The sequence below is a fragment of the Marmota flaviventris genome, unplaced genomic scaffold, assembly GCF_047511675.1.
Source record: "Marmota flaviventris isolate mMarFla1 unplaced genomic scaffold, mMarFla1.hap1 Scaffold_1290, whole genome shotgun sequence".
Lineage (NCBI taxonomy): Eukaryota > Metazoa > Chordata > Mammalia > Rodentia > Sciuridae > Marmota > Marmota flaviventris.
This window is the reverse complement of record NW_027287887.1, coordinates 4,712-31,589: the sequence shown is the minus strand read 5'-3', so window position 1 is coordinate 31,589 and position 26,878 is coordinate 4,712. Positions and strand designations below refer to the sequence as shown.

The 26,878-nt window shown below is 58.5% G+C and overlaps 5 protein-coding genes across 5 annotated transcripts; all 5 read right to left on the bottom strand.

Annotated features, from left to right (window-relative positions):
* Positions 1 to 365: 365 nt before the first annotated feature.
* On the bottom strand, positions 366 to 2,084 carry LOC139703777 (putative exonuclease GOR). Its single transcript, XM_071607201.1, has one exon. The coding sequence runs from the start codon at positions 2,082 to 2,084 to the stop codon at positions 366 to 368; it is 1,719 nt and encodes a 572-aa protein (XP_071463302.1).
* Positions 2,085 to 6,483: 4,399 nt separating this feature from the next.
* On the bottom strand, positions 6,484 to 8,202 carry LOC139703776 (putative exonuclease GOR). The gene has a single exon (XM_071607200.1). The coding sequence runs from the start codon at positions 8,200 to 8,202 to the stop codon at positions 6,484 to 6,486; it is 1,719 nt and encodes a 572-aa protein (XP_071463301.1).
* A 4,405-nt stretch (positions 8,203 to 12,607) lies between these two features.
* On the bottom strand, positions 12,608 to 16,009 carry LOC139703775 (putative exonuclease GOR). Its single transcript, XM_071607199.1, is given in 4 exon segments — positions 12,608 to 13,129; positions 13,131 to 14,208; positions 14,483 to 14,523; positions 16,001 to 16,009. Coding segments are annotated over 4 exon segments (1,650 nt in total).
* A 2,708-nt stretch (positions 16,010 to 18,717) lies between these two features.
* On the bottom strand, positions 18,718 to 20,436 carry LOC139703774 (putative exonuclease GOR). Its single transcript, XM_071607198.1, has one exon. The coding sequence runs from the start codon at positions 20,434 to 20,436 to the stop codon at positions 18,718 to 18,720; it is 1,719 nt and encodes a 572-aa protein (XP_071463299.1).
* Positions 20,437 to 24,846: 4,410 nt separating this feature from the next.
* LOC139703773 (putative exonuclease GOR) lies at positions 24,847 to 26,565 on the bottom strand. Its single transcript, XM_071607197.1, has one exon. The coding sequence runs from the start codon at positions 26,563 to 26,565 to the stop codon at positions 24,847 to 24,849; it is 1,719 nt and encodes a 572-aa protein (XP_071463298.1).
* Positions 26,566 to 26,878: the final 313 nt, after the last annotated feature.

The following is a 26,878-nucleotide window of genomic DNA, read 5'->3' as shown; positions in this document are numbered from 1 at the left end:
TCAAGAAGCCCTGCCCCAGCCCAGCCTCCACCCATTCTCCATCCCTGCATTCCACACAGAGGAGCAGAAGCCCTTCAGGTCTCTGGGGGTTCACGGTGGAGGGGGGAGCAGTGGGGTGTGCCCCTGGCACCTGGCTGGGAGCCAGTTGCAGTGGAGAGCAGTATCCAGAGTGGACAGGGGTGTGGGACGGGGGAATCAATGGAAAGGGGCAGCGAGGGGTGAGTCTGAGCTTTTGGTTGTGTCTCCTCGTGGGCCGGTCCCCGCGTGTCTTGAGGAAGTGGAGGGGGTTGGCTCTGGAGTTTGCCTGCAGTTTTCGGCGGAGGCCTGAGTCCAAGGCCAGGCCAGAAGAGGTGCAGGAGAGCGGGTCAGACGGAGGGCAGGGGTCCGAGGGTGTCCTTGTGGGCGGAATCTTCTCGCAACTTCCAGAGCACTAGGTGCATGCAGGCGCTGGCGTCCTCCCTAGGGCTGTGTCCGCTGGCGCTGGTCTGGATGCTGCGGCTGAGGTAGCGGGCCACGAGGCTGCGCAAGGAGCACTTGTAGGGGAGGCCGCGGGGATGGGGGAAGAGCACAGCCGTGTCCACCACGGAGTGGTGGATGAGCTTCAGGGCTAGCAGGTCGCACTGGAGGCTGTGTCCGATAAGGATGGTGTCGGCGCTGAACAGGCTCAGCAGGGCAGTCTGCACGTGGGGCAGCCTGGTGCGGCAGGAGGCCAGGTGGTCGTGGGTCACCCCCGAAAACCTGGTGTTGTAGTCGACGATCCGGTTGTTGGGCTTGACGAAGGTGTCGTAGACGACCCGCATCTCGGTGTCCACCACCGTGACGCGCGTCAGCTCCAGCCCGTGTGTGGTGTAGCACATCTCGCAGTCCAGGGCGTAGACTCCTGGGTGGGCGTCCTCCCTGAAGGGTTTCTCCACAGTCCTCACGAATCCTTGCAGGTCTTCCTTCCTGCCATCCCGGACGTGTTGCCTGGCCACCTGACAGCCCCTGGAGCCCGCAGGCGCAAAGCAGCAGGTGTAGCGGCTCTCCCAGCCAGCGGCCACGGGTTGGTGTTGGAGCCGTCCCCAGTGATAGCGACACAGGTCGGCGCTGACACAGCGGCCCGAGGAGGACACGGCGTACTGGGAGCCACAGCGGCAGCAGATCCTCACCCCGTGCCTGGGCTTGTCCAGCGCGCCCAAGAGCAAGGCGGCCCCTGGTTTCTGCGGGTGGGGGAAGGGGTAGCCGTGCCCGTGGAGCTGCTCCTGGCTCAGCACGTAGTCCCGGAGGCGGCTGTACAGGGCTGCCCTGTGCAGACCCGGCACCACGCTGGGCACCAGACCCCTCAGCTTCCTGAGCACCTTCAGGGCCAGGCGCACGTAGATCTCCTCGCTGGGGCTGCTGTTGTAAGCCATCTGCTCCTCGCTCCAGGCCATCTGCACCGCCTCCTGGGGCCGCGAGAACTTGTGACACTCCTCCAGGAAAAGGCTGAAGTAGCCTTGGCGCAGGGCCGTGGAAATCCGTCCCTCTGACGCTTTCTTCACAGTGGCTTTCCTGAATTTCCCCAATGATGTCCCACGACCTATTCGCCTGGAGGCCACGGTGGTGAGCTTGGTTTCCGCCCCTGAGAGCAGGCACATCTGTGGCCCACTGCTGAGCTGTGGACCATTATCAGACTGGCCGCTGCTGCTCCTACAGGTCCTCTTGGTACTGGTGATGGCTCTGGCGAAGCCTGGGTTGTCTCCCAGGAAGTTCCTCCTCCTCTTTTCCACGGGGTCTAAGAAGATGCCTGGCCAATCTTCGTGCTTCTTGGTGGTTGGCTCGGCAGGCAGCAGCCAGCAGCACTCTTTGCTCTGGGCAGGCCTGGCGCCAGGGCCACACACCTCCTGATTGGGCTGGGGCCAGCCCCGGGGCAGAGCTGGGCCCCTCCTCGGCTGCTCCGCCTTGATGACAAGAAATCCTGGAGCCTTGGCGCAGGTGTGGGCTTCCCTGGGCGCGACACAGGGCCAGGACCCATGCTGGCTGGGCAAAGATGCCTCCCTAGCCGCCCTCTGAGCTTCTGGGCACCCGGCTGAGAAGGAGTCCTGGGCACTAGGCTTCCCCATCATGGTGTCTCCAAGTCCCGCAGCTCCCTCCAGTGGGGCTGCTCTCCTCGCCTGGCTCCTAGCAATGAAGGCCTGGCCCTGCCCCTCAGCCCTGATATAGCCCAGGGTGGGCGGGGAATCCCGGGCCTTCCTGTCTGGGTGTGCACCTAATTCCCTCACCTTGGATCAAAACCACAGCAGCCTGAGGCCCCGCCTTTTACCTGTAGGAAAAGGCAGGGGCCTGAGTCAGAGAAGACCTCCTGCTTTCGAAGCTCAGAGCCAGGTTCTCTACCCTGAGCTTTTCCCAGAGAACTCACTACATACAATCGCCCCCCCTCCACACACAAACACACACACACACACACACACACACACACCGACCCACCCCCCCCCCCCCCCCCAGATTCTATAGCCTCCCAACCCTCATTGTCTCAGGACAAGCCAGGAAGAAAGTCCAGCTGGGAGAGTTGGAGTGCCCAAGAGAGCGCAAAGCACCAGGAGCCATGTGTCCCTAGAGTCTGCCATCCCTGGGGGCCTCTGTTTGCCTGAGCTCAGGCTTCTCTTCTCTCGCCTTCTCTGGGAGCCCTCGCTGGCCTGTGGACAACCTGAGGACACGATGTGGGCGGGATGCACTTTTCCCACGAACACGGCCTGTGTTGGGTACACCTAGAATCCCTCAGCCCTGGAGCACTGGGAGACGCCTGCTGCAGACAGCTGGGCTGGGAAGACCAGGACCCTAGCCCCTCCCAATCCCGACTGACACCCCCTCCTCCTCCCTTCCCGACTTGACCTAAGGACCCAAACTCAGACTCTTCCTTCCCATATATTTGTGTCTTAGGACTAGGACCCGTGTCTTCTCCCATGGATAATATTGCTTTCTATCTTCGGCTCTGTTGCTCTGTTTGGCTTGGGGGCTGGGGGGTTGGATTTGGGTTGGGGGGTTGGATAAGGGGGATGGACGTCATTCCCACTCGACCGCTGAGCCACGTCCCCAGTCCTGTCCTGTACTTTCTTGACATCCAGGGTCTCCATGTGTTGCTTGGAGCCTTGCCAAGTTGCCGAGGCTGGCTCGGAGCCGGCCGTCCTCCTGGGGCAGCCTCTGCACTTGCTGGGATTATAGGCGGGGCCCCAAAGCTCCCACCGGGCCCCGGGCCTCTCTCAAGCTACCTACTTCTTGCTATCCTTTGAAACTGAAGCTTCGCAAGTTCGCAGCCATCCTCAAACCAGAAAACACTAGGAACTTTCAGAAAGTCTCTGAGAAAGGAGGTGTAGTGTGGCTAGCATCCAGGAGCATAGCAGAAAAACTAGGTTCAAAGGGATCTGGCTTTGCTCTCTTTGGTTTCCTCCTACTAGGCCAGTTTTCCAAGGGCGGGAGGAGTTGCACTGGGAGTAGCCCAAAGACAGGGAAGGCGCCCTGAGGTGTTTCAGCTCCCTGTCCTACTGGGTATCCTCCTAGCCTCAAGACACCACCAAACCAACAGCTGGAAATCCCTCTTGATTCCCATGTGTTCTGTCTATGGGGTTTGGACCTGGTTTTCCTGGTCTCCCGGACCTAAGCCCTTGTCAAGATTTAGCAAGAGGGAAGAAAGAGCTCCAAGGCCAGGACCAGAAGCTTCCCGAGATGAGATTGTTTTCATGCCGGACTAGGGATAGTGTTTTTCCCGTCCCTTCGGAGTCACAACTAGTGAGAACCTCCCCATTCTCGCCTTCGCCATGCTTCCCCTTGGACTCCGATGCCCAAGCCAGAAACAGTGTGCTGGCCAGATCCGATCGTCTGGGGTTTGAAGGGAGGGCGACGGTGGCTTTGTTCGAAGAAATGCTTCCATTTGGGAAGATCAGGACGGGAAGAGATCTCACACCCATTTCCATCATTTCACTGCTCTTTCCCATGGCCCTAATTCAGGAAGAACTTTCCAGCACCCAGTGTTGGAGGGACAAGGGTTCAACGTCACTGCTCTGAATACTGCCCAAGGAATGATACGTGAAATACGAGTGAAACCCAACAAGGACCTTGGTAGGCAGGGCACAAGGGTCACTTGTGGGGGAGGTAGGCTCTGTGGTGTTAAAAGATGAAAGAGAGGTTTCATAGGGATGCCTTTCTGAGGGACAGGCTGCCACTTTAATCCACCGTTGGCACAAAGTTGGCTCTTCAATACTCAGTACCAGAGAGAGAAAATGGAGAGACAGTGAGAGAGAGAGAGAGAGAGAGAGAGAGAGAGAATCAGAGAAAGAGAAAGAGAGAGAAAAGAAGAAAAGATACTCTATGTGTGTCTATCTCGACTTGTGCAAATGTTAGAGGTGTGGTTTTTGTGAAAATCACCAGGTTGTGAAATATATTGGCCAGGGGATCCGTGAAAGTGAAGGATCTTCTGTTCAATGATAAGAATTCTTCATGCACCTGTGAAAGCTCAGTGCAGATCCGTTTTAAGTTGATTTGCTGACCAGGTCTATGTCAGTATCGACTTCCTTCGAATTTGTCCTTCTAACTTGCACTGCACTGGCTCTGAGGAATGGAAGCACAGCCTGTGTTCCACAGCTGGTTTCTGTGTGGCTGAAATCTTGCTGTTCCAAGGTAGTCACACCCCAGGTGGGTGCAGTTGAAACCCTCAGGTGAATCCTGAGTACCCCCAGGCAACGGGATGACCTACACCTAGAATCCCAGGGGCTCAGGAGGCTGAGGCAGGAGGATCATGAGTTGCAAAGCTGCCTGAGTGAGGGCAAGGTGACAGGCAAGTCCAGTGAGCCCCTGCCTCTCAGAGGATGCCAAGGACTGGGGATGTGGTTCCGTGGTGGAGTGCCCCTGAGTTCCATTCGTGGTACCCCAGAAAAAGATCATCCTGGTAACCCTAAAAGATGAGCCCCAGCAGAACGGAGTGAGAGCGCTTTATGACTGAAATTTCCCTCATGAGCAAACGTCCACCAAGGTGCAGAGGATGAGAAGAAATCCCGTGGTGAACACCTGTGTGCCCGCGGCCAAAGGGCAGGAATTCTTCAGTTGTTGCCCTACTCGATCCCTATATGGCCCACAAAGTGACAACCCCCCGAAATCCTGTTGTCTCTCCCTCACGGGAAGTCCATTTCCTAGGCCTTTGGCTCTGCCTTTCCCACACTTCTCTTCCCCATCCATTTCTTCTGTCCCTGCCCTGGGGCAGAGGTGGTCCAGAGAGCTCCCCCTGAGAGGGAAGACCAAGCCCAGAGACTGGCAGTTTCTGGGGGCTTCCGGAAAGTGGAGGGTGTGGGATCTCATCTGCTGAGGGCTTCGCTGGCTTGGTTGGCCCAGGTCGCAGGAGGCCAAGTAGGCTTGGAGAGGCCAATTCTGGAAGCCCCAGTGCAACCCCGTCCCTGAGAGACCAGAGAGGCTCAGGCTCACTCTGGGCAGAATCTCCTTTGTCGGCCACCTATGCCTCCGAGGCTCCTAGCTGACTCCCAGTCTGGCCGACTCCCCCACATCCATCCCCTGTCAAATGCCAACAGAAGCAGAGAGACAAGTTTCTCATCCACCAAACTGTATTGGAGATTGCAAAATCACACAGCGAATCGGGACAAATAGGCACGGGCCGGGCCGGGTGGGATGGGAGGGAACCAAGGAAAGTGGAGGGGTTTTATTGAAAAAAAAAAAAAAGAAAAGAAAGAAAAGAAATGGGCACGAGTCATTTGGAACCAAAGTTCATTGGCACTTGGGGCGATCGGGGATCTCCTGTGACGGGGAGTGGCGGTTCCTAGGCCGAGGAGGTCTCCAGGTCCCTGTGGGCAATCCTCCCAGGAGCTTCTCTAAGAAGGAGGAAGACAAGCTGTTTCCTGGTGTGGGTTCATGAGAGAGTTCTGGGACAGGCAGCGGTGTTTCCTCAGCTCTGCTCCAGTGGGTTGTCAGAGGCGAGACCCCGCTTTCTCGGGGGTGGCATGGGGCGGGGGTGAACGTTCCCAGCCCCAGGAGGAAAGGCGTCCGTGAGGCCTTGCTCCCCCAGCTGGAGGGAGGTGACTGCGGACAGCGTCAGGCAGGTTCCCTTTCCAAGCAACACAGCATCCCAAAGTACAAAAGCACAACCCGGAGGGCGGCCTCAAGAAGCCCTGCCCCAGCCCAGCCTCCACCCATTCTCCATCCCTGCATTCCACACAGAGGAGCAGAAGCCCTTCAGGTCTCTGGGGGTTCACGGTGGAGGGGGGAGCAGTGGGGTGTGCCCCTGGCACCTGGCTGGGAGCCAGTTGCAGTGGAGAGCAGTATCCAGAGTGGACAGGGGTGTGGGACGGGGGAATCAATGGAAAGGGGCAGCGAGGGGTGAGTCTGAGCTTTTGGTTGTGTCTCCTCGTGGGCCGGTCCCCGCGTGTCTTGAGGAAGTGGAGGGGGTTGGCTCTGGAGTTTGCCTGCAGTTTTCGGCGGAGGCCTGAGTCCAAGGCCAGGCCAGAAGAGGTGCAGGAGAGCGGGTCAGACGGAGGGCAGGGGTCCGAGGGTGTCCTTGTGGGCGGAATCTTCTCGCAACTTCCAGAGCACTAGGTGCATGCAGGCGCTGGCGTCCTCCCTAGGGCTGTGTCCGCTGGCGCTGGTCTGGATGCTGCGGCTGAGGTAGCGGGCCACGAGGCTGCGCAAGGAGCACTTGTAGGGGAGGCCGCGGGGATGGGGGAAGAGCACAGCCGTGTCCACCACGGAGTGGTGGATGAGCTTCAGGGCTAGCAGGTCGCACTGGAGGCTGTGTCCGATAAGGATGGTGTCGGCGCTGAACAGGCTCAGCAGGGCAGTCTGCACGTGGGGCAGCCTGGTGCGGCAGGAGGCCAGGTGGTCGTGGGTCACCCCCGAAAACCTGGTGTTGTAGTCGACGATCCGGTTGTTGGGCTTGACGAAGGTGTCGTAGACGACCCGCATCTCGGTGTCCACCACCGTGACGCGCGTCAGCTCCAGCCCGTGTGTGGTGTAGCACATCTCGCAGTCCAGGGCGTAGACTCCTGGGTGGGCGTCCTCCCTGAAGGGTTTCTCCACAGTCCTCACGAATCCTTGCAGGTCTTCCTTCCTGCCATCCCGGACGTGTTGCCTGGCCACCTGACAGCCCCTGGAGCCCGCAGGCGCAAAGCAGCAGGTGTAGCGGCTCTCCCAGCCAGCGGCCACGGGTTGGTGTTGGAGCCGTCCCCAGTGATAGCGACACAGGTCGGCGCTGACACAGCGGCCCGAGGAGGACACGGCGTACTGGGAGCCACAGCGGCAGCAGATCCTCACCCCGTGCCTGGGCTTGTCCAGCGCGCCCAAGAGCAAGGCGGCCCCTGGTTTCTGCGGGTGGGGGAAGGGGTAGCCGTGCCCGTGGAGCTGCTCCTGGCTCAGCACGTAGTCCCGGAGGCGGCTGTACAGGGCTGCCCTGTGCAGACCCGGCACCACGCTGGGCACCAGACCCCTCAGCTTCCTGAGCACCTTCAGGGCCAGGCGCACGTAGATCTCCTCGCTGGGGCTGCTGTTGTAAGCCATCTGCTCCTCGCTCCAGGCCATCTGCACCGCCTCCTGGGGCCGCGAGAACTTGTGACACTCCTCCAGGAAAAGGCTGAAGTAGCCTTGGCGCAGGGCCGTGGAAATCCGTCCCTCTGACGCTTTCTTCACAGTGGCTTTCCTGAATTTCCCCAATGATGTCCCACGACCTATTCGCCTGGAGGCCACGGTGGTGAGCTTGGTTTCCGCCCCTGAGAGCAGGCACATCTGTGGCCCACTGCTGAGCTGTGGACCATTATCAGACTGGCCGCTGCTGCTCCTACAGGTCCTCTTGGTACTGGTGATGGCTCTGGCGAAGCCTGGGTTGTCTCCCAGGAAGTTCCTCCTCCTCTTTTCCACGGGGTCTAAGAAGATGCCTGGCCAATCTTCGTGCTTCTTGGTGGTTGGCTCGGCAGGCAGCAGCCAGCAGCACTCTTTGCTCTGGGCAGGCCTGGCGCCAGGGCCACACACCTCCTGATTGGGCTGGGGCCAGCCCCGGGGCAGAGCTGGGCCCCTCCTCGGCTGCTCCGCCTTGATGACAAGAAATCCTGGAGCCTTGGCGCAGGTGTGGGCTTCCCTGGGCGCGACACAGGGCCAGGACCCATGCTGGCTGGGCAAAGATGCCTCCCTAGCCGCCCTCTGAGCTTCTGGGCACCCGGCTGAGAAGGAGTCCTGGGCACTAGGCTTCCCCATCATGGTGTCTCCAAGTCCCGCAGCTCCCTCCAGTGGGGCTGCTCTCCTCGCCTGGCTCCTAGCAATGAAGGCCTGGCCCTGCCCCTCAGCCCTGATATAGCCCAGGGTGGGCGGGGAATCCCGGGCCTTCCTGTCTGGGTGTGCACCTAATTCCCTCACCTTGGATCAAAACCACAGCAGCCTGAGGCCCCGCCTTTTACCTGTAGGAAAAGGCAGGGGCCTGAGTCAGAGAAGACCTCCTGCTTTCGAAGCTCAGAGCCAGGTTCTCTACCCTGAGCTTTTCCCAGAGAACTCACTACATACAATCGCCCCCCCTCCACACACAAACACACACACACACACACACACACACACCGACCCCCCCCCCCCCCCAGATTCTATAGCCTCCCAACCCTCATTGTCTCAGGACAAGCCAGGAAGAAAGTCCAGCTGGGAGAGTTGGAGTGCCCAAGAGAGCGCAAAGCACCAGGAGCCATGTGTCCCTAGAGTCTGCCATCCCTGGGGGCCTCTGTTTGCCTGAGCTCAGGCTTCTCTTCTCTCGCCTTCTCTGGGAGCCCTCGCTGGCCTGTGGACAACCTGAGGACACGATGTGGGCGGGATGCACTTTTCCCACGAACACGGCCTGTGTTGGGTACACCTAGAATCCCTCAGCCCTGGAGCACTGGGAGACGCCTGCTGCAGACAGCTGGGCTGGGAAGACCAGGACCCTAGCCCCTCCCAATCCCGACTGACACCCCCTCCTCCTCCCTTCCCGACTTGACCTAAGGACCCAAACTCAGACTCTTCCTTCCCATATATTTGTGTCTTAGGACTAGGACCCGTGTCTTCTCCCATGGATAATATTGCTTTCTATCTTCGGCTCTGTTGCTCTGTTTGGCTTGGGGGCTGGGGGGTTGGATTTGGGTTGGGGGGTTGGATAAGGGGGATGGACGTCATTCCCACTCGACCGCTGAGCCACGTCCCCAGTCCTGTCCTGTACTTTCTTGACATCCAGGGTCTCCATGTGTTGCTTGGAGCCTTGCCAAGTTGCCGAGGCTGGCTCGGAGCCGGCCGTCCTCCTGGGGCAGCCTCTGCACTTGCTGGGATTATAGGCGGGGCCCCAAAGCTCCCACCGGGCCCCGGGCCTCTCTCAAGCTACCTACTTCTTGCTATCCTTTGAAACTGAAGCTTCGCAAGTTCGCAGCCATCCTCAAACCAGAAAACACTAGGAACTTTCAGAAAGTCTCTGAGAAAGGAGGTGTAGTGTGGCTAGCATCCAGGAGCATAGCAGAAAAACTAGGTTCAAAGGGATCTGGCTTTGCTCTCTTTGGTTTCCTCCTACTAGGCCAGTTTTCCAAGGGCGGGAGGAGTTGCACTGGGAGTAGCCCAAAGACAGGGAAGGCGCCCTGAGGTGTTTCAGCTCCCTGTCCTACTGGGTATCCTCCTAGCCTCAAGACACCACCAAACCAACAGCTGGAAATCCCTCTTGATTCCCATGTGTTCTGTCTATGGGGTTTGGACCTGGTTTTCCTGGTCTCCCGGACCTAAGCCCTTGTCAAGATTTAGCAAGAGGGAAGAAAGAGCTCCAAGGCCAGGACCAGAAGCTTCCCGAGATGAGATTGTTTTCATGCCGGACTAGGGATAGTGTTTTTCCCGTCCCTTCGGAGTCACAACTAGTGAGAACCTCCCCATTCTCGCCTTCGCCATGCTTCCCCTTGGACTCCGATGCCCAAGCCAGAAACAGTGTGCTGGCCAGATCCGATCGTCTGGGGTTTGAAGGGAGGGCGACGGTGGCTTTGTTCGAAGAAATGCTTCCATTTGGGAAGATCAGGACGGGAAGAGATCTCACACCCATTTCCATCATTTCACTGCTCTTTCCCATGGCCCTAATTCAGGAAGAACTTTCCAGCACCCAGTGTTGGAGGGACAAGGGTTCAACGTCACTGCTCTGAATACTGCCCAAGGAATGATACGTGAAATACGAGTGAAACCCAACAAGGACCTTGGTAGGCAGGGCACAAGGGTCACTTGTGGGGGAGGTAGGCTCTGTGGTGTTAAAAGATGAAAGAGAGGTTTCATAGGGATGCCTTTCTGAGGGACAGGCTGCCACTTTAATCCACCGTTGGCACAAAGTTGGCTCTTCAATACTCAGTACCAGAGAGAGAAAATGGAGAGACAGTGAGAGAGAGAGAGAGAGAGAGAGAGAGAGAGAGAGAGAGAGAGAGAATCAGAGAAAGAGAAAGAGAGAGAAAAGAAGAAAAGATACTCTATGTGTGTCTATCTCGACTTGTGCAAATGTTAGAGGTGTGGTTTTTGTGAAAATCACCAGGTTGTGAAATATATTGGCCAGGGGATCCGTGAAAGTGAAGGATCTTCTGTTCAATGATAAGAATTCTTCATGCACCTGTGAAAGCTCAGTGCAGATCCGTTTTAAGTTGATTTGCTGACCAGGTCTATGTCAGTATCGACTTCCTTCGAATTTGTCCTTCTAACTTGCACTGCACTGGCTCTGAGGAATGGAAGCACAGCCTGTGTTCCACAGCTGGTTTCTGTGTGGCTGAAATCTTGCTGTTCCAAGGTAGTCACACCCCAGGTGGGTGCAGTTGAAACCCTCAGGTGAATCCTGAGTACCCCCAGGCAACGGGATGACCTACACCTAGAATCCCAGGGGCTCAGGAGGCTGAGGCAGGAGGATCATGAGTTGCAAAGCTGCCTGAGTGAGGGCAAGGTGACAGGCAAGTCCAGTGAGCCCCTGCCTCTCAGAGGATGCCAAGGACTGGGGATGTGGTTCCGTGGTGGAGTGCCCCTGAGTTCCATTCGTGGTACCCCAGAAAAAGATCATCCTGGTAACCCTAAAAGATGAGCCCCAGCAGAACGGAGTGAGAGCGCTTTATGACTGAAATTTCCCTCATGAGCAAACGTCCACCAAGGTGCAGAGGATGAGAAGAAATCCCGTGGTGAACACCTGTGTGCCCGCGGCCAAAGGGCAGGAATTCTTCAGTTGTTGCCCTACTCGATCCCTATATGGCCCACAAAGTGACAACCCCCCGAAATCCTGTTGTCTCTCCCTCACGGGAAGTCCATTTCCTAGGCCTTTGGCTCTGCCTTTCCCACACTTCTCTTCCCCATCCATTTCTTCTGTCCCTGCCCTGGGGCAGAGGTGGTCCAGAGAGCTCCCCCTGAGAGGGAAGACCAAGCCCAGAGACTGGCAGTTTCTGGGGGCTTCCGGAAAGTGGAGGGTGTGGGATCTCATCTGCTGAGGGCTTCGCTGGCTTGGTTGGCCCAGGTCGCAGGAGGCCAAGTAGGCTTGGAGAGGCCAATTCTGGAAGCCCCAGTGCAACCCCGTCCCTGAGAGACCAGAGAGGCTCAGGCTCACTCTGGGCAGAATCTCCTTTGTCGGCCACCTATGCCTCCGAGGCTCCTAGCTGACTCCCAGTCTGGCCGACTCCCCCACATCCATCCCCTGTCAAATGCCAACAGAAGCAGAGAGACAAGTTTCTCATCCACCAAACTGTATTGGAGATTGCAAAATCACACAGCGAATCGGGACAAATAGGCACGGGCCGGGCCGGGTGGGATGGGAGGGAACCAAGGAAAGTGGAGGGGTTTTATTGAAAAAAAAAAAAAAGAAAAGAAAGAAAAGAAATGGGCACGAGTCATTTGGAACCAAAGTTCATTGGCACTTGGGGCGATCGGGGATCTCCTGTGACGGGGAGTGGCGGTTCCTAGGCCGAGGAGGTCTCCAGGTCCCTGTGGGCAATCCTCCCAGGAGCTTCTCTAAGAAGGAGGAAGACAAGCTGTTTCCTGGTGTGGGTTCATGAGAGAGTTCTGGGACAGGCAGCGGTGTTTCCTCAGCTCTGCTCCAGTGGGTTGTCAGAGGCGAGACCCCGCTTTCTCGGGGGTGGCATGGGGCGGGGGTGAACGTTCCCAGCCCCAGGAGGAAAGGCGTCCGTGAGGCCTTGCTCCCCCAGCTGGAGGGAGGTGACTGCGGACAGCGTCAGGCAGGTTCCCTTTCCAAGCAACACAGCATCCCAAAGTACAAAAGCACAACCCGGAGGGCGGCCTCAAGAAGCCCTGCCCCAGCCCAGCCTCCACCCATTCTCCATCCCTGCATTCCACACAGAGGAGCAGAAGCCCTTCAGGTCTCTGGGGGTTCACGGTGGAGGGGGGAGCAGTGGGGTGTGCCCCTGGCACCTGGCTGGGAGCCAGTTGCAGTGGAGAGCAGTATCCAGAGTGGACAGGGGTGTGGGACGGGGGAATCAATGGAAAGGGGCAGCGAGGGGTGAGTCTGAGCTTTTGGTTGTGTCTCCTCGTGGGCCGGTCCCCGCGTGTCTTGAGGAAGTGGAGGGGGTTGGCTCTGGAGTTTGCCTGCAGTTTTCGGCGGAGGCCTGAGTCCAAGGCCAGGCCAGAAGAGGTGCAGGAGAGCGGGTCAGACGGAGGGCAGGGGTCCGAGGGTGTCCTTGTGGGCGGAATCTTCTCGCAACTTCCAGAGCACTAGGTGCATGCAGGCGCTGGCGTCCTCCCTAGGGCTGTGTCCGCTGGCGCTGGTCTGGATGCTGCGGCTGAGGTAGCGGGCCACGAGGCTGCGCAAGGAGCACTTGTAGGGGAGGCCGCGGGGATGGGGGAAGAGCACAGCCGTGTCCACCACGGAGTGGTGGATGAGCTTCAGGGCTAGCAGGTCGCACTGGAGGCTGTGTCCGATAAGGATGGTGTCGGCGCTGAACAGGCTCAGCAGGGCAGTCTGCACGTGGGGCAGCCTGGTGCGGCAGGAGGCCAGGTGGTCGTGGGTCACCCCCGAAAACCTGGTGTTGTAGTCGACGATCCGGTTGTTGGGCTTGACGAAGGTGTCGTAGACGACCCGCATCTCGGTGTCCACCACCGTGACGCGCGTCAGCTCCAGCCCGTGTGTGGTGTAGCACATCTCGCAGTCCAGGGCGTAGACTCCTGGGTGGGGCGTCCTCCCTGAAGGGTTTCTCCACAGTCCTCACGAATCCTTGCAGGTCTTCCTTCCTGCCATCCCGGACGTGTTGCCTGGCCACCTGACAGCCCCTGGAGCCCGCAGGCGCAAAGCAGCAGGTGTAGCGGCTCTCCCAGCCAGCGGCCACGGGTTGGTGTTGGAGCCGTCCCCAGTGATAGCGACACAGGTCGGCGCTGACACAGCGGCCCGAGGAGGACACGGCGTACTGGGAGCCACAGCGGCAGCAGATCCTCACCCCGTGCCTGGGCTTGTCCAGCGCGCCCAAGAGCAAGGCGGCCCCTGGTTTCTGCGGGTGGGGGAAGGGGTAGCCGTGCCCGTGGAGCTGCTCCTGGCTCAGCACGTAGTCCCGGAGGCGGCTGTACAGGGCTGCCCTGTGCAGACCCGGCACCACGCTGGGCACCAGACCCCTCAGCTTCCTGAGCACCTTCAGGGCCAGGCGCACGTAGATCTCCTCGCTGGGGCTGCTGTTGTAAGCCATCTGCTCCTCGCTCCAGGCCATCTGCACCGCCTCTTGGGGCCGCGAGAACTTGTGACACTCCTCCAGGAAAAGGCTGAAGTAGCCTTGGCGCAGGGCCGTGGAAATCCGTCCCTCTGACGCTTTCTTCACAGTGGCTTTCCTGAATTTCCCCAATGATGTCCCACGACCTATTCGCCTGGAGGCCACGGTGGTGAGCTTGGTTTCCGCCCCTGAGAGCAGGCACATCTGTGGCCCACTGCTGAGCTGTGGACCATTATCAGACTGGCCGCTGCTGCTCCTACAGGTCCTCTTGGTACTGGTGATGGCTCTGGCGAAGCCTGGGTTGTCTCCCAGGAAGTTCCTCCTCCTCTTTTCCACGGGGTCTAAGAAGATGCCTGGCCAATCTTCGTGCTTCTTGGTGGTTGGCTCGGCAGGCAGCAGCCAGCAGCACTCTTTGCTCTGGGCAGGCCTGGCGCCAGGGCCACACACCTCCTGATTGGGCTGGGGCCAGCCCCGGGGCAGAGCTGGGCCCCTCCTCGGCTGCTCCGCCTTGATGACAAGAAATCCTGGAGCCTTGGCGCAGGTGTGGGCTTCCCTGGGCGCGACACAGGGCCAGGACCCATGCTGGCTGGGCAAAGATGCCTCCCTAGCCGCCCTCTGAGCTTCTGGGCACCCGGCTGAGAAGGAGTCTGGGCACTAGGCTTCCCCATCATGGTGTCTCCAAGTCCCGCAGCTCCCTCCAGTGGGGCTGCTCTCCTCGCCTGGCTCCTAGCAATGAAGGCCTGGCCCTGCCCCTCAGCCCTGATATAGCCCAGGGTGGGCGGGGAATCCCGGGCCTTCCTGTCTGGGTGTGCACCTAATTCCCTCACCTTGGATCAAAACCACAGCAGCCTGAGGCCCCGCCTTTTACCTGTAGGAAAAGGCAGGGGCCTGAGTCAGAGAAGACCTCCTGCTTTCGAAGCTCAGAGCCAGGTTCTCTACCCTGAGCTTTTCCCAGAGAACTCACTACATACAATCGCCCCCCCTCCACACACAAACACACACACAACACACACACACACACACCGACCCCCCCCCCCCCCAGATTCTATAGCCTCCCAACCCTCATTGTCTCAGGACAAGCCAGGAAGAAAGTCCAGCTGGGAGAGTTGGAGTGCCCAAGAGAGCGCAAAGCACCAGGAGCCATGTGTCCCTAGAGTCTGCCATCCCTGGGGGCCTCTGTTTGCCTGAGCTCAGGCTTCTCTTCTCTCGCCTTCTCTGGGAGCCCTCGCTGGCCTGTGGACAACCTGAGGACACGATGTGGGCGGGATGCACTTTTCCCACGAACACGGCCTGTGTTGGGTACACCTAGAATCCCTCAGCCCTGGAGCACTGGGAGACGCCTGCTGCAGACAGCTGGGCTGGGAAGACCAGGACCCTAGCCCCTCCCAATCCCGACTGACACCCCCTCCTCCTCCCTTCCCGACTTGACCTAAGGACCCAAACTCAGACTCTTCCTTCCCATATATTTGTGTCTTAGGACTAGGACCCGTGTCTTCTCCCATGGATAATATTGCTTTCTATCTTCGGCTCTGTTGCTCTGTTTGGCTTGGGGGCTGGGGGGTTGGATTTGGGTTGGGGGGTTGGATAAGGGGGATGGACGTCATTCCCACTCGACCGCTGAGCCACGTCCCCAGTCCTGTCCTGTACTTTCTTGACATCCAGGGTCTCCATGTGTTGCTTGGAGCCTTGCCAAGTTGCCGAGGCTGGCTCGGAGCCGGCCGTCCTCCTGGGGCAGCCTCTGCACTTGCTGGGATTATAGGCGGGGCCCCAAAGCTCCACCGGGGCCCCGGGCCTCTCTCAAGCTACCTACTTCTTGCTATCCTTTGGAACTGAAGCTTCGCAAGTTCGCAGCCATCCTCAAACCAGAAAACACTAGGAACTTTCAGAAAGTCTCTGAGAAAGGAGGTGTAGTGTGGCTAGCATCCAGGAGCATAGCAGAAAAACTAGGTTCAAAGGGATCTGGCTTTGCTCTCTTTGGTTTCCTCCTACTAGGCCAGTTTTCCAAGGGCGGGAGGAGTTGCACTGGGAGTAGCCCAAAGACAGGGAAGGCGCCCTGAGGTGTTTCAGCTCCCTGTCCTACTGGGTATCCTCCTAGCCTCAAGACACCACCAAACCAACAGCTGGAAATCCCTCTTGATTCCCATGTGTTCTGTCTATGGGGTTTGGACCTGGTTTTCCTGGTCTCCCGGACCTAAGCCCTTGTCAAGATTTAGCAAGAGGGAAGAAAGAGCTCCAAGGCCAGGACCAGAAGCTTCCCGAGATGAGATTGTTTTCATGCCGGACTAGGGATAGTGTTTTTCCCGTCCCTTCGGAGTCACAACTAGTGAGAACCTCCCCATTCTCGCCTTCGCCATGCTTCCCCTTGGACTCCGATGCCCAAGCCAGAAACAGTGTGCTGGCCAGATCCGATCGTCTGGGGTTTGAAGGGAGGGCGACGGTGGCTTTGTTCGAAGAAATGCTTCCATTTGGGAAGATCAGGACGGGAAGAGATCTCACACCCATTTCCATCATTTCACTGCTCTTTCCCATGGCCCTAATTCAGGAAGAACTTTCCAGCACCCAGTGTTGGAGGGACAAGGGTTCAACGTCACTGCTCTGAATACTGCCCAAGGAATGATACGTGAAATACGAGTGAAACCCAACAAGGACCTTGGTAGGCAGGGCACAAGGGTCACTTGTGGGGGAGGTAGGCTCTGTGGTGTTAAAAGATGAAAGAGAGGTTTCATAGGGATGCCTTTCTGAGGGACAGGCTGCCACTTTAATCCACCGTTGGCACAAAGTTGGCTCTTCAATACTCAGTACCAGAGAGAGAAAATGGAGAGACAGTGAGAGAGAGAGAGAGAGAGAGAGAGAGAGAGAATCAGAGAAAGAGAAAGAGAGAGAAAAGAAGAAAAGATACTCTATGTGTGTCTATCTCGACTTGTGCAAATGTTAGAGGTGTGGTTTTTGTGAAAATCACCAGGTTGTGAAATATATTGGCCAGGGGATCCGTGAAAGTGAAGGATCTTCTGTTCAATGATAAGAATTCTTCATGCACCTGTGAAAGCTCAGTGCAGATCCGTTTTAAGTTGATTTGCTGACCAGGTCTATGTCAGTATCGACTTCCTTCGAATTTGTCCTTCTAACTTGCACTGCACTGGCTCTGAGGAATGGAAGCACAGCCTGTGTTCCACAGCTGGTTTCTGTGTGGCTGAAATCTTGCTGTTCCAAGGTAGTCACACCCCAGGTGGGTGCAGTTGAAACCCTCAGGTGAATCCTGAGTACCCCCAGGCAACGGGATGACCTACACCTAGAATCCCAGGGGCTCAGGAGGCTGAGGCAGGAGGATCATGAGTTGCAAAGCTGCCTGAGTGAGGGCAAGGTGACAGGCAAGTCCAGTGAGCCCCTGCCTCTCAGAGGATGCCAAGGACTGGGGATGTGGTTCCGTGGTGGAGTGCCCCTGAGTTCCATTCGTGGTACCCCAGAAAAAGATCATCCTGGTAACCCTAAAAGATGAGCCCCAGCAGAACGGAGTGAGAGCGCTTTATGACTGAAATTTCCCTCATGAGCAAACGTCCACCAAGGTGCAGAGGATGAGAAGAAATCCCGTGGTGAACACCTGTGTGCCCGCGGCCAAAGGGCAGGAATTCTTCAGTTGTTGCCCTACTCGATCCCTATATGGCCCACAAAGTGACAACCCCCCGAAATCCTGTTGTCTCTCCCTCACGGGAAGTCCATTTCCTAGGCCTTTGGCTCTGCCTTTCCCACACTTCTCTTCCCCATCCATTTCTTCTGTCCCTGCCCTGGGGCAGAGGTGGTCCAGAGAGCTCCCCCTGAGAGGGAAGACCAAGCCCAGAGACTGGCAGTTTCTGGGGGCTTCCGGAAAGTGGAGGGTGTGGGATCTCATCTGCTGAGGGCTTCGCTGGCTTGGTTGGCCCAGGTCGCAGGAGGCCAAGTAGGCTTGGAGAGGCCAATTCTGGAAGCCCCAGTGCAACCCCGTCCCTGAGAGACCAGAGAGGCTCAGGCTCACTCTGGGCAGAATCTCCTTTGTCGGCCACCTATGCCTCCGAGGCTCCTAGCTGACTCCCAGTCTGGCCGACTCCCCCACATCCATCCCCTGTCAAATGCCAACAGAAGCAGAGAGACAAGTTTCTCATCCACCAAACTGTATTGGAGATTGCAAAATCACACAGCGAATCGGGACAAATAGGCACGGGCCGGGCCGGGTGGGATGGGAGGGAACCAAGGAAAGTGGAGGGGTTTTATTGAAAAAAAAAAAAAAGAAAAGAAAGAAAAGAAATGGGCACGAGTCATTTGGAACCAAAGTTCATTGGCACTTGGGGCGATCGGGGATCTCCTGTGACGGGGAGTGGCGGTTCCTAGGCCGAGGAGGTCTCCAGGTCCCTGTGGGCAATCCTCCCAGGAGCTTCTCTAAGAAGGAGGAAGACAAGCTGTTTCCTGGTGTGGGTTCATGAGAGAGTTCTGGGACAGGCAGCGGTGTTTCCTCAGCTCTGCTCCAGTGGGTTGTCAGAGGCGAGACCCCGCTTTCTCGGGGGTGGCATGGGGCGGGGGTGAACGTTCCCAGCCCCAGGAGGAAAGGCGTCCGTGAGGCCTTGCTCCCCCAGCTGGAGGGAGGTGACTGCGGACAGCGTCAGGCAGGTTCCCTTTCCAAGCAACACAGCATCCCAAAGTACAAAAGCACAACCCGGAGGGCGGCCTCAAGAAGCCCTGCCCCAGCCCAGCCTCCACCCATTCTCCATCCCTGCATTCCACACAGAGGAGCAGAAGCCCTTCAGGTCTCTGGGGGTTCACGGTGGAGGGGGGAGCAGTGGGGTGTGCCCCTGGCACCTGGCTGGGAGCCAGTTGCAGTGGAGAGCAGTATCCAGAGTGGACAGGGGTGTGGGACGGGGGAATCAATGGAAAGGGGCAGCGAGGGGTGAGTCTGAGCTTTTGGTTGTGTCTCCTCGTGGGCCGGTCCCCGTGTGTCTTGAGGAAGTGGAGGGGGTTGGCTCTGGAGTTTGCCTGCAGTTTTCGGCGGAGGCCTGAGTCCAAGGCCAGGCCAGAAGAGGTGCAGGAGAGCGGGTCAGACGGAGGGCAGGGGTCCGAGGGTGTCCTTGTGGGCGGAATCTTCTCGCAACTTCCAGAGCACTAGGTGCATGCAGGCGCTGGCGTCCTCCCTAGGGCTGTGTCCGCTGGCGCTGGTCTGGATGCTGCGGCTGAGGTAGCGGGCCACGAGGCTGCGCAAGGAGCACTTGTAGGGGAGGCCGCGGGGATGGGGGAAGAGCACAGCCGTGTCCACCACGGAGTGGTGGATGAGCTTCAGGGCTAGCAGGTCGCACTGGAGGCTGTGTCCGATAAGGATGGTGTCGGCGCTGAACAGGCTCAGCAGGGCAGTCTGCACGTGGGGCAGCCTGGTGCGGCAGGAGGCCAGGTGGTCGTGGGTCACCCCCGAAAACCTGGTGTTGTAGTCGACGATCCGGTTGTTGGGCTTGACGAAGGTGTCGTAGACGACCCGCATCTCGGTGTCCACCACCGTGACGCGCGTCAGCTCCAGCCCGTGTGTGGTGTAGCACATCTCGCAGTCCAGGGCGTAGACTCCTGGGTGGGCGTCCTCCCTGAAGGGTTTCTCCACAGTCCTCACGAATCCTTGCAGGTCTTCCTTCCTGCCATCCCGGACGTGTTGCCTGGCCACCTGACAGCCCCTGGAGCCCGCAGGCGCAAAGCAGCAGGTGTAGCGGCTCTCCCAGCCAGCGGCCACGGGTTGGTGTTGGAGCCGTCCCCAGTGATAGCGACACAGGTCGGCGCTGACACAGCGGCCCGAGGAGGACACGGCGTACTGGGAGCCACAGCGGCAGCAGATCCTCACCCCGTGCCTGGGCTTGTCCAGCGCGCCCAAGAGCAAGGCGGCCCCTGGTTTCTGCGGGTGGGGGAAGGGGTAGCCGTGCCCGTGGAGCTGCTCCTGGCTCAGCACGTAGTCCCGGAGGCGGCTGTACAGGGCTGCCCTGTGCAGACCCGGCACCACGCTGGGCACCAGACCCCTCAGCTTCCTGAGCACCTTCAGGGCCAGGCGCACGTAGATCTCCTCGCTGGGGCTGCTGTTGTAAGCCATCTGCTCCTCGCTCCAGGCCATCTGCACCGCCTCTTGGGGCCGCGAGAACTTGTGACACTCCTCCAGGAAAAGGCTGAAGTAGCCTTGGCGCAGGGCCGTGGAAATCCGTCCCTCTGACGCTTTCTTCACAGTGGCTTTCCTGAATTTCCCCAATGATGTCCCACGACCTATTCGCCTGGAGGCCACGGTGGTGAGCTTGGTTTCCGCCCCTGAGAGCAGGCACATCTGTGGCCCACTGCTGAGCTGTGGACCATTATCAGACTGGCCGCTGCTGCTCCTACAGGTCCTCTTGGTACTGGTGATGGCTCTGGCGAAGCCTGGGTTGTCTCCCAGGAAGTTCCTCCTCCTCTTTTCCACGGGGTCTAAGAAGATGCCTGGCCAATCTTCGTGCTTCTTGGTGGTTGGCTCGGCAGGCAGCAGCCAGCAGCACTCTTTGCTCTGGGCAGGCCTGGCGCCAGGGCCACACACCTCCTGATTGGGCTGGGGCCAGCCCCGGGGCAGAGCTGGGCCCCTCCTCGGCTGCTCCGCCTTGATGACAAGAAATCCTGGAGCCTTGGCGCAGGTGTGGGCTTCCCTGGGCGCGACACAGGGCCAGGACCCATGCTGGCTGGGCAAAGATGCCTCCCTAGCCGCCCTCTGAGCTTCTGGGCACCCGGCTGAGAAGGAGTCCTGGGCACTAGGCTTCCCCATCATGGTGTCTCCAAGTCCCGCAGCTCCCTCCAGTGGGGCTGCTCTCCTCGCCTGGCTCCTAGCAATGAAGGCCTGGCCCTGCCCCTCAGCCCTGATATAGCCCAGGGTGGGCGGGGAATCCCGGGCCTTCCTGTCTGGGTGTGCACCTAATTCCCTCACCTTGGATCAAAACCACAGCAGCCTGAGGCCCCGCCTTTTACCTGTAGGAAAAGGCAGGGGCCTGAGTCAGAGAAGACCTCCTGCTTTCGAAGCTCAGAGCCAGGTTCTCTACCCTGAGCTTTTCCCAGAGAACTCACTACATACAATCGCCCCCCCTCCACACACAAACACACACACACACACACACACACACACCGACCCCCCCCCCCCCCCCAGATTCTATAGCCTCCCAACCCTCATTGTCTCAGGACAAGCCAGGAAGAAAGTCCAGCTGGGAGAGTTGGAGTGCCCAAGAGAGCGCAAAGCACCAGGAGCCATGTGTCCCTAGAGTCTGCCATCCCTGGGGGCCTCTGTTTGCCTGAGCTCAGGCTTCTCTTCTCTCGCCTTCTCTGGGAGCCCTCGCTGGCCTGTGGACAACCTGAGGACACGATGTGGGCGGGATGCACTTTTCCCACGAACACGGCCTGTGTTGGGTACACCTAGAATCCCTCAGCCCTGGAGCACTGGGAGACGCCTGCTGCAGACAGCTGGGCTGGGAAGACCAGGACCCTAGCCCCTCCCAATCCCGACTGACACCCCCTCCTCCTCCCTTCCCGACTTGACCTAAGGACCCAAACTCAGACTCTTCCTTCCCATATATTTGTGTCTTAGGACTAGGACCCGTGTCTTCTCCCATGGATAATATTGCTTTCTATCTTCGGCTCTGTTGCTCTGTTTGGCTTGGGGGCTGGGGGGTTGGATTTGGGTTGGGGGGTTGGATAAGGGGGATGGACGTCATTCCCACTCGACCGCTGAGCCACGTCCCCAGTCCTGTCCTGTACTTTCTTGACATCCAGGGTCTCCATGTGTTGCTTGGAGCCTTGCCAAGTTGCCGAGGCTGGCTCGGAGCCGGCCGTCCTCCTGGGGCAGCCTCTGCACTTGCTGGGATTATAGGCGGGGCCCCAAAGCTCCCACCGGGCCCCGGGCCTCTCTCAAGCTACCTACTTCTTGCTATCCTTTGAAACTGAAGCTTCGCAAGTTCGCAGCCATCCTCAAACCAGAAAACACTAGGAACTTTCAGAAAGTCTCTGAGAAAGGAGGTGTAGTGTGGCTAGCATCCAGGAGCATAGCAGAAAAACTAGGTTCAAAGGGATCTGGCTTTGCTCTCTTTGGTTTCCTCCTACTAGGCCAGTTTTCCAAGGGCGGGAGGAGTTGCACTGGGAGTAGCCCAAAGACAGGGAAGGCGCCCTGAGGTGTTTCAGCTCCCTGTCCTACTGGGTATCCTCCTAGCCTCAAGACACCACCAAACCAACAGCTGGAAATCCCTCTTGATTCCCATGTGTTCTGTCTATGGGGTTTGGACCTGGTTTTCCTGGTCTCCCGGACCTAAGCCCTTGTCAAGATTTAGCAAGAGGGAAGAAAGAGCTCCAAGGCCAGGACCAGAAGCTTCCCGAGATGAGATTGTTTTCATGCCGGACTAGGGATAGTGTTTTTCCCGTCCCTTCGGAGTCACAACTAGTGAGAACCTCCCCATTCTCGCCTTCGCCATGCTTCCCCTTGGACTCCGATGCCCAAGCCAGAAACAGTGTGCTGGCCAGATCCGATCGTCTGGGGTTTGAAGGGAGGGCGACGGTGGCTTTGTTCGAAGAAATGCTTCCATTTGGGAAGATCAGGACGGGAAGAGATCTCACACCCATTTCCATCATTTCACTGCTCTTTCCCATGGCCCTAATTCAGGAAGAACTTTCCAGCACCCAGTGTTGGAGGGACAAGGGTTCAACGTCACTGCTCTGAATACTGCCCAAGGAATGATACGTGAAATACGAGTGAAACCCAACAAGGACCTTGGTAGGCAGGGCACAAGGGTCACTTGTGGGGGAGGTAGGCTCTGTGGTGTTAAAAGATGAAAGAGAGGTTTCATAGGGATGCCTTTCTGAGGGACAGGCTGCCACTTTAATCCACCGTTGGCACAAAGTTGGCTCTTCAATACTCAGTACCAGAGAGAGAAAATGGAGAGACAGTGAGAGAGAGAGAGAGAGAGAGAGAGAGAGAGAGAGAGAGAGAGAGAGAGAATCAGAGAAAGAGAAAGAGAGAGAAAAGAAGAAAAGATACTCTATGTGTGTCTATCTCGACTTGTGCAAATGTTAGAGGTGTGGTTTTTGTGAAAATCACCAGGTTGTGAAATATATTGGCCAGGGGATCCGTGAAAGTGAAGGATCTTCTGTTCAATGATAAGAATTCTTCATGCACCTGTGAAAGCTCAGTGCAGATCCGTTTTAAGTTGATTTGCTGACCAGGTCTATGTCAGTATCGACTTCCTTCGAATTTGTCCTTCTAACTTGCACTGCACTGGCTCTGAGGAATGGAAGCACAGCCTGTGTTCCACAGCTGGTTTCTGTGTGGCTGAAATCTTGCTGTTCCAAGGTAGTCACACCCCAGGTGGGTGCAGTTGAAACCCTCAGGTGAATCCTGAGTACCCCCAGGCAACGGGATGACCTACACCTAGAATCCCAGGGGCTCAGGAGGCTGAGGCAGGAGGATCATGAGTTGCAAAGCTGCCTGAGTGAGGGCAAGGTGACAGGCAAGTCCAGTGAGCCCCTGCCTCTCAGAGGATGCCAAGGACTGGGGATGTGGTTCCGTGGTGGAGTGCCCCTGAGTTCCATTCGTGGTACCCCAGAAAAAGATCATCCTGGTAACCCTAAAAGATGAGCCCCAGCAGAACGGAGTGAGAGCGCTTTATGACTGAAATTTCCCTCATGAGCAAACGTCCACCAAGGTGCAGAGGATGAGAAGAAATCCCGTGGTGAACACCTGTGTGCCCGCGGCCAAAGGGCAGGAATTCTTCAGTTGTTGCCCTACTCGATCCCTATATGGCCCACAAAGTGACAACCCCCCGAAATCCTGTTGTCTCTCCCTCACGGGAAGTCCATTTCCTAGGCCTTTGGCTCTGCCTTTCCCACACTTCTCTTCCCCATCCATTTCTTCTGTCCCTGCCCTGGGGCAGAGGTGGTCCAGAGAGCTCCCCCTGAGAGGGAAGACCAAGCCCAGAGACTGGCAGTTTCTGGGGGCTTCCGGAAAGTGGAGGGTGTGGGATCTCATCTGCTGAGGGCTTCGCTGGCTTGGTTGGCCCAGGTCGCAGGAGGCCAAGTAGGCTTGGAGAGGCCAATTCTGGAAGCCCCAGTGCAACCCCGTCCCTGAGAGACCAGAGAGGCTCAGGCTCACTCTGGGCAGAATCTCCTTTGTCGGCCACCTATGCCTCCGAGGCTCCTAGCTGACTCCCAGTCTGGCCGACTCCCCCACATCCATCCCCTGTCAAATGCCAACAGAAGCAGAGAGACAAGTTTCTCATCCACCAAACTGTATTGGAGATTGCAAAATCACACAGCGAATCGGGACAAATAGGCACGGGCCGGGCCGGGTGGGATGGGAGGGAACCAAGGAAAGTGGAGGGGTTTTATTGAAAAAAAAAAAAAAGAAAAGAAAGAAAAGAAATGGGCACGAGTCATTTGGAACCAAAGTTCATTGGCACTTGGGGCGATCGGGGATCTCCTGTGACGGGGAGTGGCGGTTCCTAGGCCGAGGAGGTCTCCAGGTCCCTGTGGGCAATCCTCCCAGGAGCTTCTCTAAGAAGGAGGAAGACAAGCTGTTTCCTGGTGTGGGTTCATGAGAGAGTTCTGGGACAGGCAGCGGTGTTTCCTCAGCTCTGCTCCAGTGGGTTGTCAGAGGCGAGACCCCGCTTTCTCGGGGGTGGCATGGGGCGGGGGTGAACGTTCCCAGCCCCAGGAGGAAAGGCGTCCGTGAGGCCTTGCTCCCCCAGCTGGAGGGAGGTGACTGCGGACAGCGTCAGGCAGGTTCCCTTTCCAAGCAACACAGCATCCCAAAGTACAAAAGCACAACCCGGAGGGCGGCCTCAAGAAGCCCTGCCCCAGCCCAGCCTCCACCCATTCTCCATCCCTGCATTCCACACAGAGGAGCAGAAGCCCTTCAGGTCTCTGGGGGTTCACGGTGGAGGGGGGAGCAGTGGGGTGTGCCCCTGGCACCTGGCTGGGAGCCAGTTGCAGTGGAGAGCAGTATCCAGAGTGGACAGGGGTGTGGGACGGGGGAATCAATGGAAAGGGGCAGCGAGGGGTGAGTCTGAGCTTTTGGTTGTGTCTCCTCGTGGGCCGGTCCCCGCGTGTCTTGAGGAAGTGGAGGGGGTTGGCTCTGGAGTTTGCCTGCAGTTTTCGGCGGAGGCCTGAGTCCAAGGCCAGGCCAGAAGAGGTGCAGGAGAGCGGGTCAGACGGAGGGCAGGGGTCCGAGGGTGTCCTTGTGGGCGGAATCTTCTCGCAACTTCCAGAGCACTAGGTGCATGCAGGCGCTGGCGTCCTCCCTAGGGCTGTGTCCGCTGGCGCTGGTCTGGATGCTGCGGCTGAGGTAGCGGGCCACGAGGCTGCGCAAGGAGCACTTGTAGGGGAGGCCGCGGGGATGGGGGAAGAGCACAGCCGTGTCCACCACGGAGTGGTGGATGAGCTTCAGGGCTAGCAGGTCGCACTGGAGGCTGTGTCCGATAAGGATGGTGTCGGCGCTGAACAGGCTCAGCAGGGCAGTCTGCACGTGGGGCAGCCTGGTGCGGCAGGAGGCCAGGTGGTCGTGGGTCACCCCCGAAAACCTGGTGTTGTAGTCGACGATCCGGTTGTTGGGCTTGACGAAGGTGTCGTAGACGACCCGCATCTCGGTGTCCACCACCGTGACGCGCGTCAGCTCCAGCCCGTGTGTGGTGTAGCACATCTCGCAGTCCAGGGCGTAGACTCCTGGGTGGGCGTCCTCCCTGAAGGGTTTCTCCACAGTCCTCACGAATCCTTGCAGGTCTTCCTTCCTGCCATCCCGGACGTGTTGCCTGGCCACCTGACAGCCCCTGGAGCCCGCAGGCGCAAAGCAGCAGGTGTAGCGGCTCTCCCAGCCAGCGGCCACGGGTTGGTGTTGGAGCCGTCCCCAGTGATAGCGACACAGGTCGGCGCTGACACAGCGGCCCGAGGAGGACACGGCGTACTGGGAGCCACAGCGGCAGCAGATCCTCACCCCGTGCCTGGGCTTGTCCAGCGCGCCCAAGAGCAAGGCGGCCCCTGGTTTCTGCGGGTGGGGGAAGGGGTAGCCGTGCCCGTGGAGCTGCTCCTGGCTCAGCACGTAGTCCCGGAGGCGGCTGTACAGGGCTGCCCTGTGCAGACCCGGCACCACGCTGGGCACCAGACCCCTCAGCTTCCTGAGCACCTTCAGGGCCAGGCGCACGTAGATCTCCTCGCTGGGGCTGCTGTTGTAAGCCATCTGCTCCTCGCTCCAGGCCATCTGCACCGCCTCCTGGGGCCGCGAGAACTTGTGACACTCCTCCAGGAAAAGGCTGAAGTAGCCTTGGCGCAGGGCCGTGGAAATCCGTCCCTCTGACGCTTTCTTCACAGTGGCTTTCCTGAATTTCCCCAATGATGTCCCACGACCTATTCGCCTGGAGGCCACGGTGGTGAGCTTGGTTTCCGCCCCTGAGAGCAGGCACATCTGTGGCCCACTGCTGAGCTGTGGACCATTATCAGACTGGCCGCTGCTGCTCCTACAGGTCCTCTTGGTACTGGTGATGGCTCTGGCGAAGCCTGGGTTGTCTCCCAGGAAGTTCCTCCTCCTCTTTTCCACGGGGTCTAAGAAGATGCCTGGCCAATCTTCGTGCTTCTTGGTGGTTGGCTCGGCAGGCAGCAGCCAGCAGCACTCTTTGCTCTGGGCAGGCCTGGCGCCAGGGCCACACACCTCCTGATTGGGCTGGGGCCAGCCCCGGGGCAGAGCTGGGCCCCTCCTCGGCTGCTCCGCCTTGATGACAAGAAATCCTGGAGCCTTGGCGCAGGTGTGGGCTTCCCTGGGCGCGACACAGGGCCAGGACCCATGCTGGCTGGGCAAAGATGCCTCCCTAGCCGCCCTCTGAGCTTCTGGGCACCCGGCTGAGAAGGAGTCCTGGGCACTAGGCTTCCCCATCATGGTGTCTCCAAGTCCCGCAGCTCCCTCCAGTGGGGCTGCTCTCCTCGCCTGGCTCCTAGCAATGAAGGCCTGGCCCTGCCCCTCAGCCCTGATATAGCCCAGGGTGGGCGGGGAATCCCGGGCCTTCCTGTCTGGGTGTGCACCTAATTCCCTCACCTTGGATCAAAACCACAGCAGCCTGAGGCCCCGCCTTTTACCTGTAGGAAAAGGCAGGGGCCTGAGTCAGAGAAGACCTCCTGCTTTCGAAGCTCAGAGCCAGGTTCTCTACCCTGAGCTTTTCCCAGAGAACTCACTACATACAATCGCCCCCCCT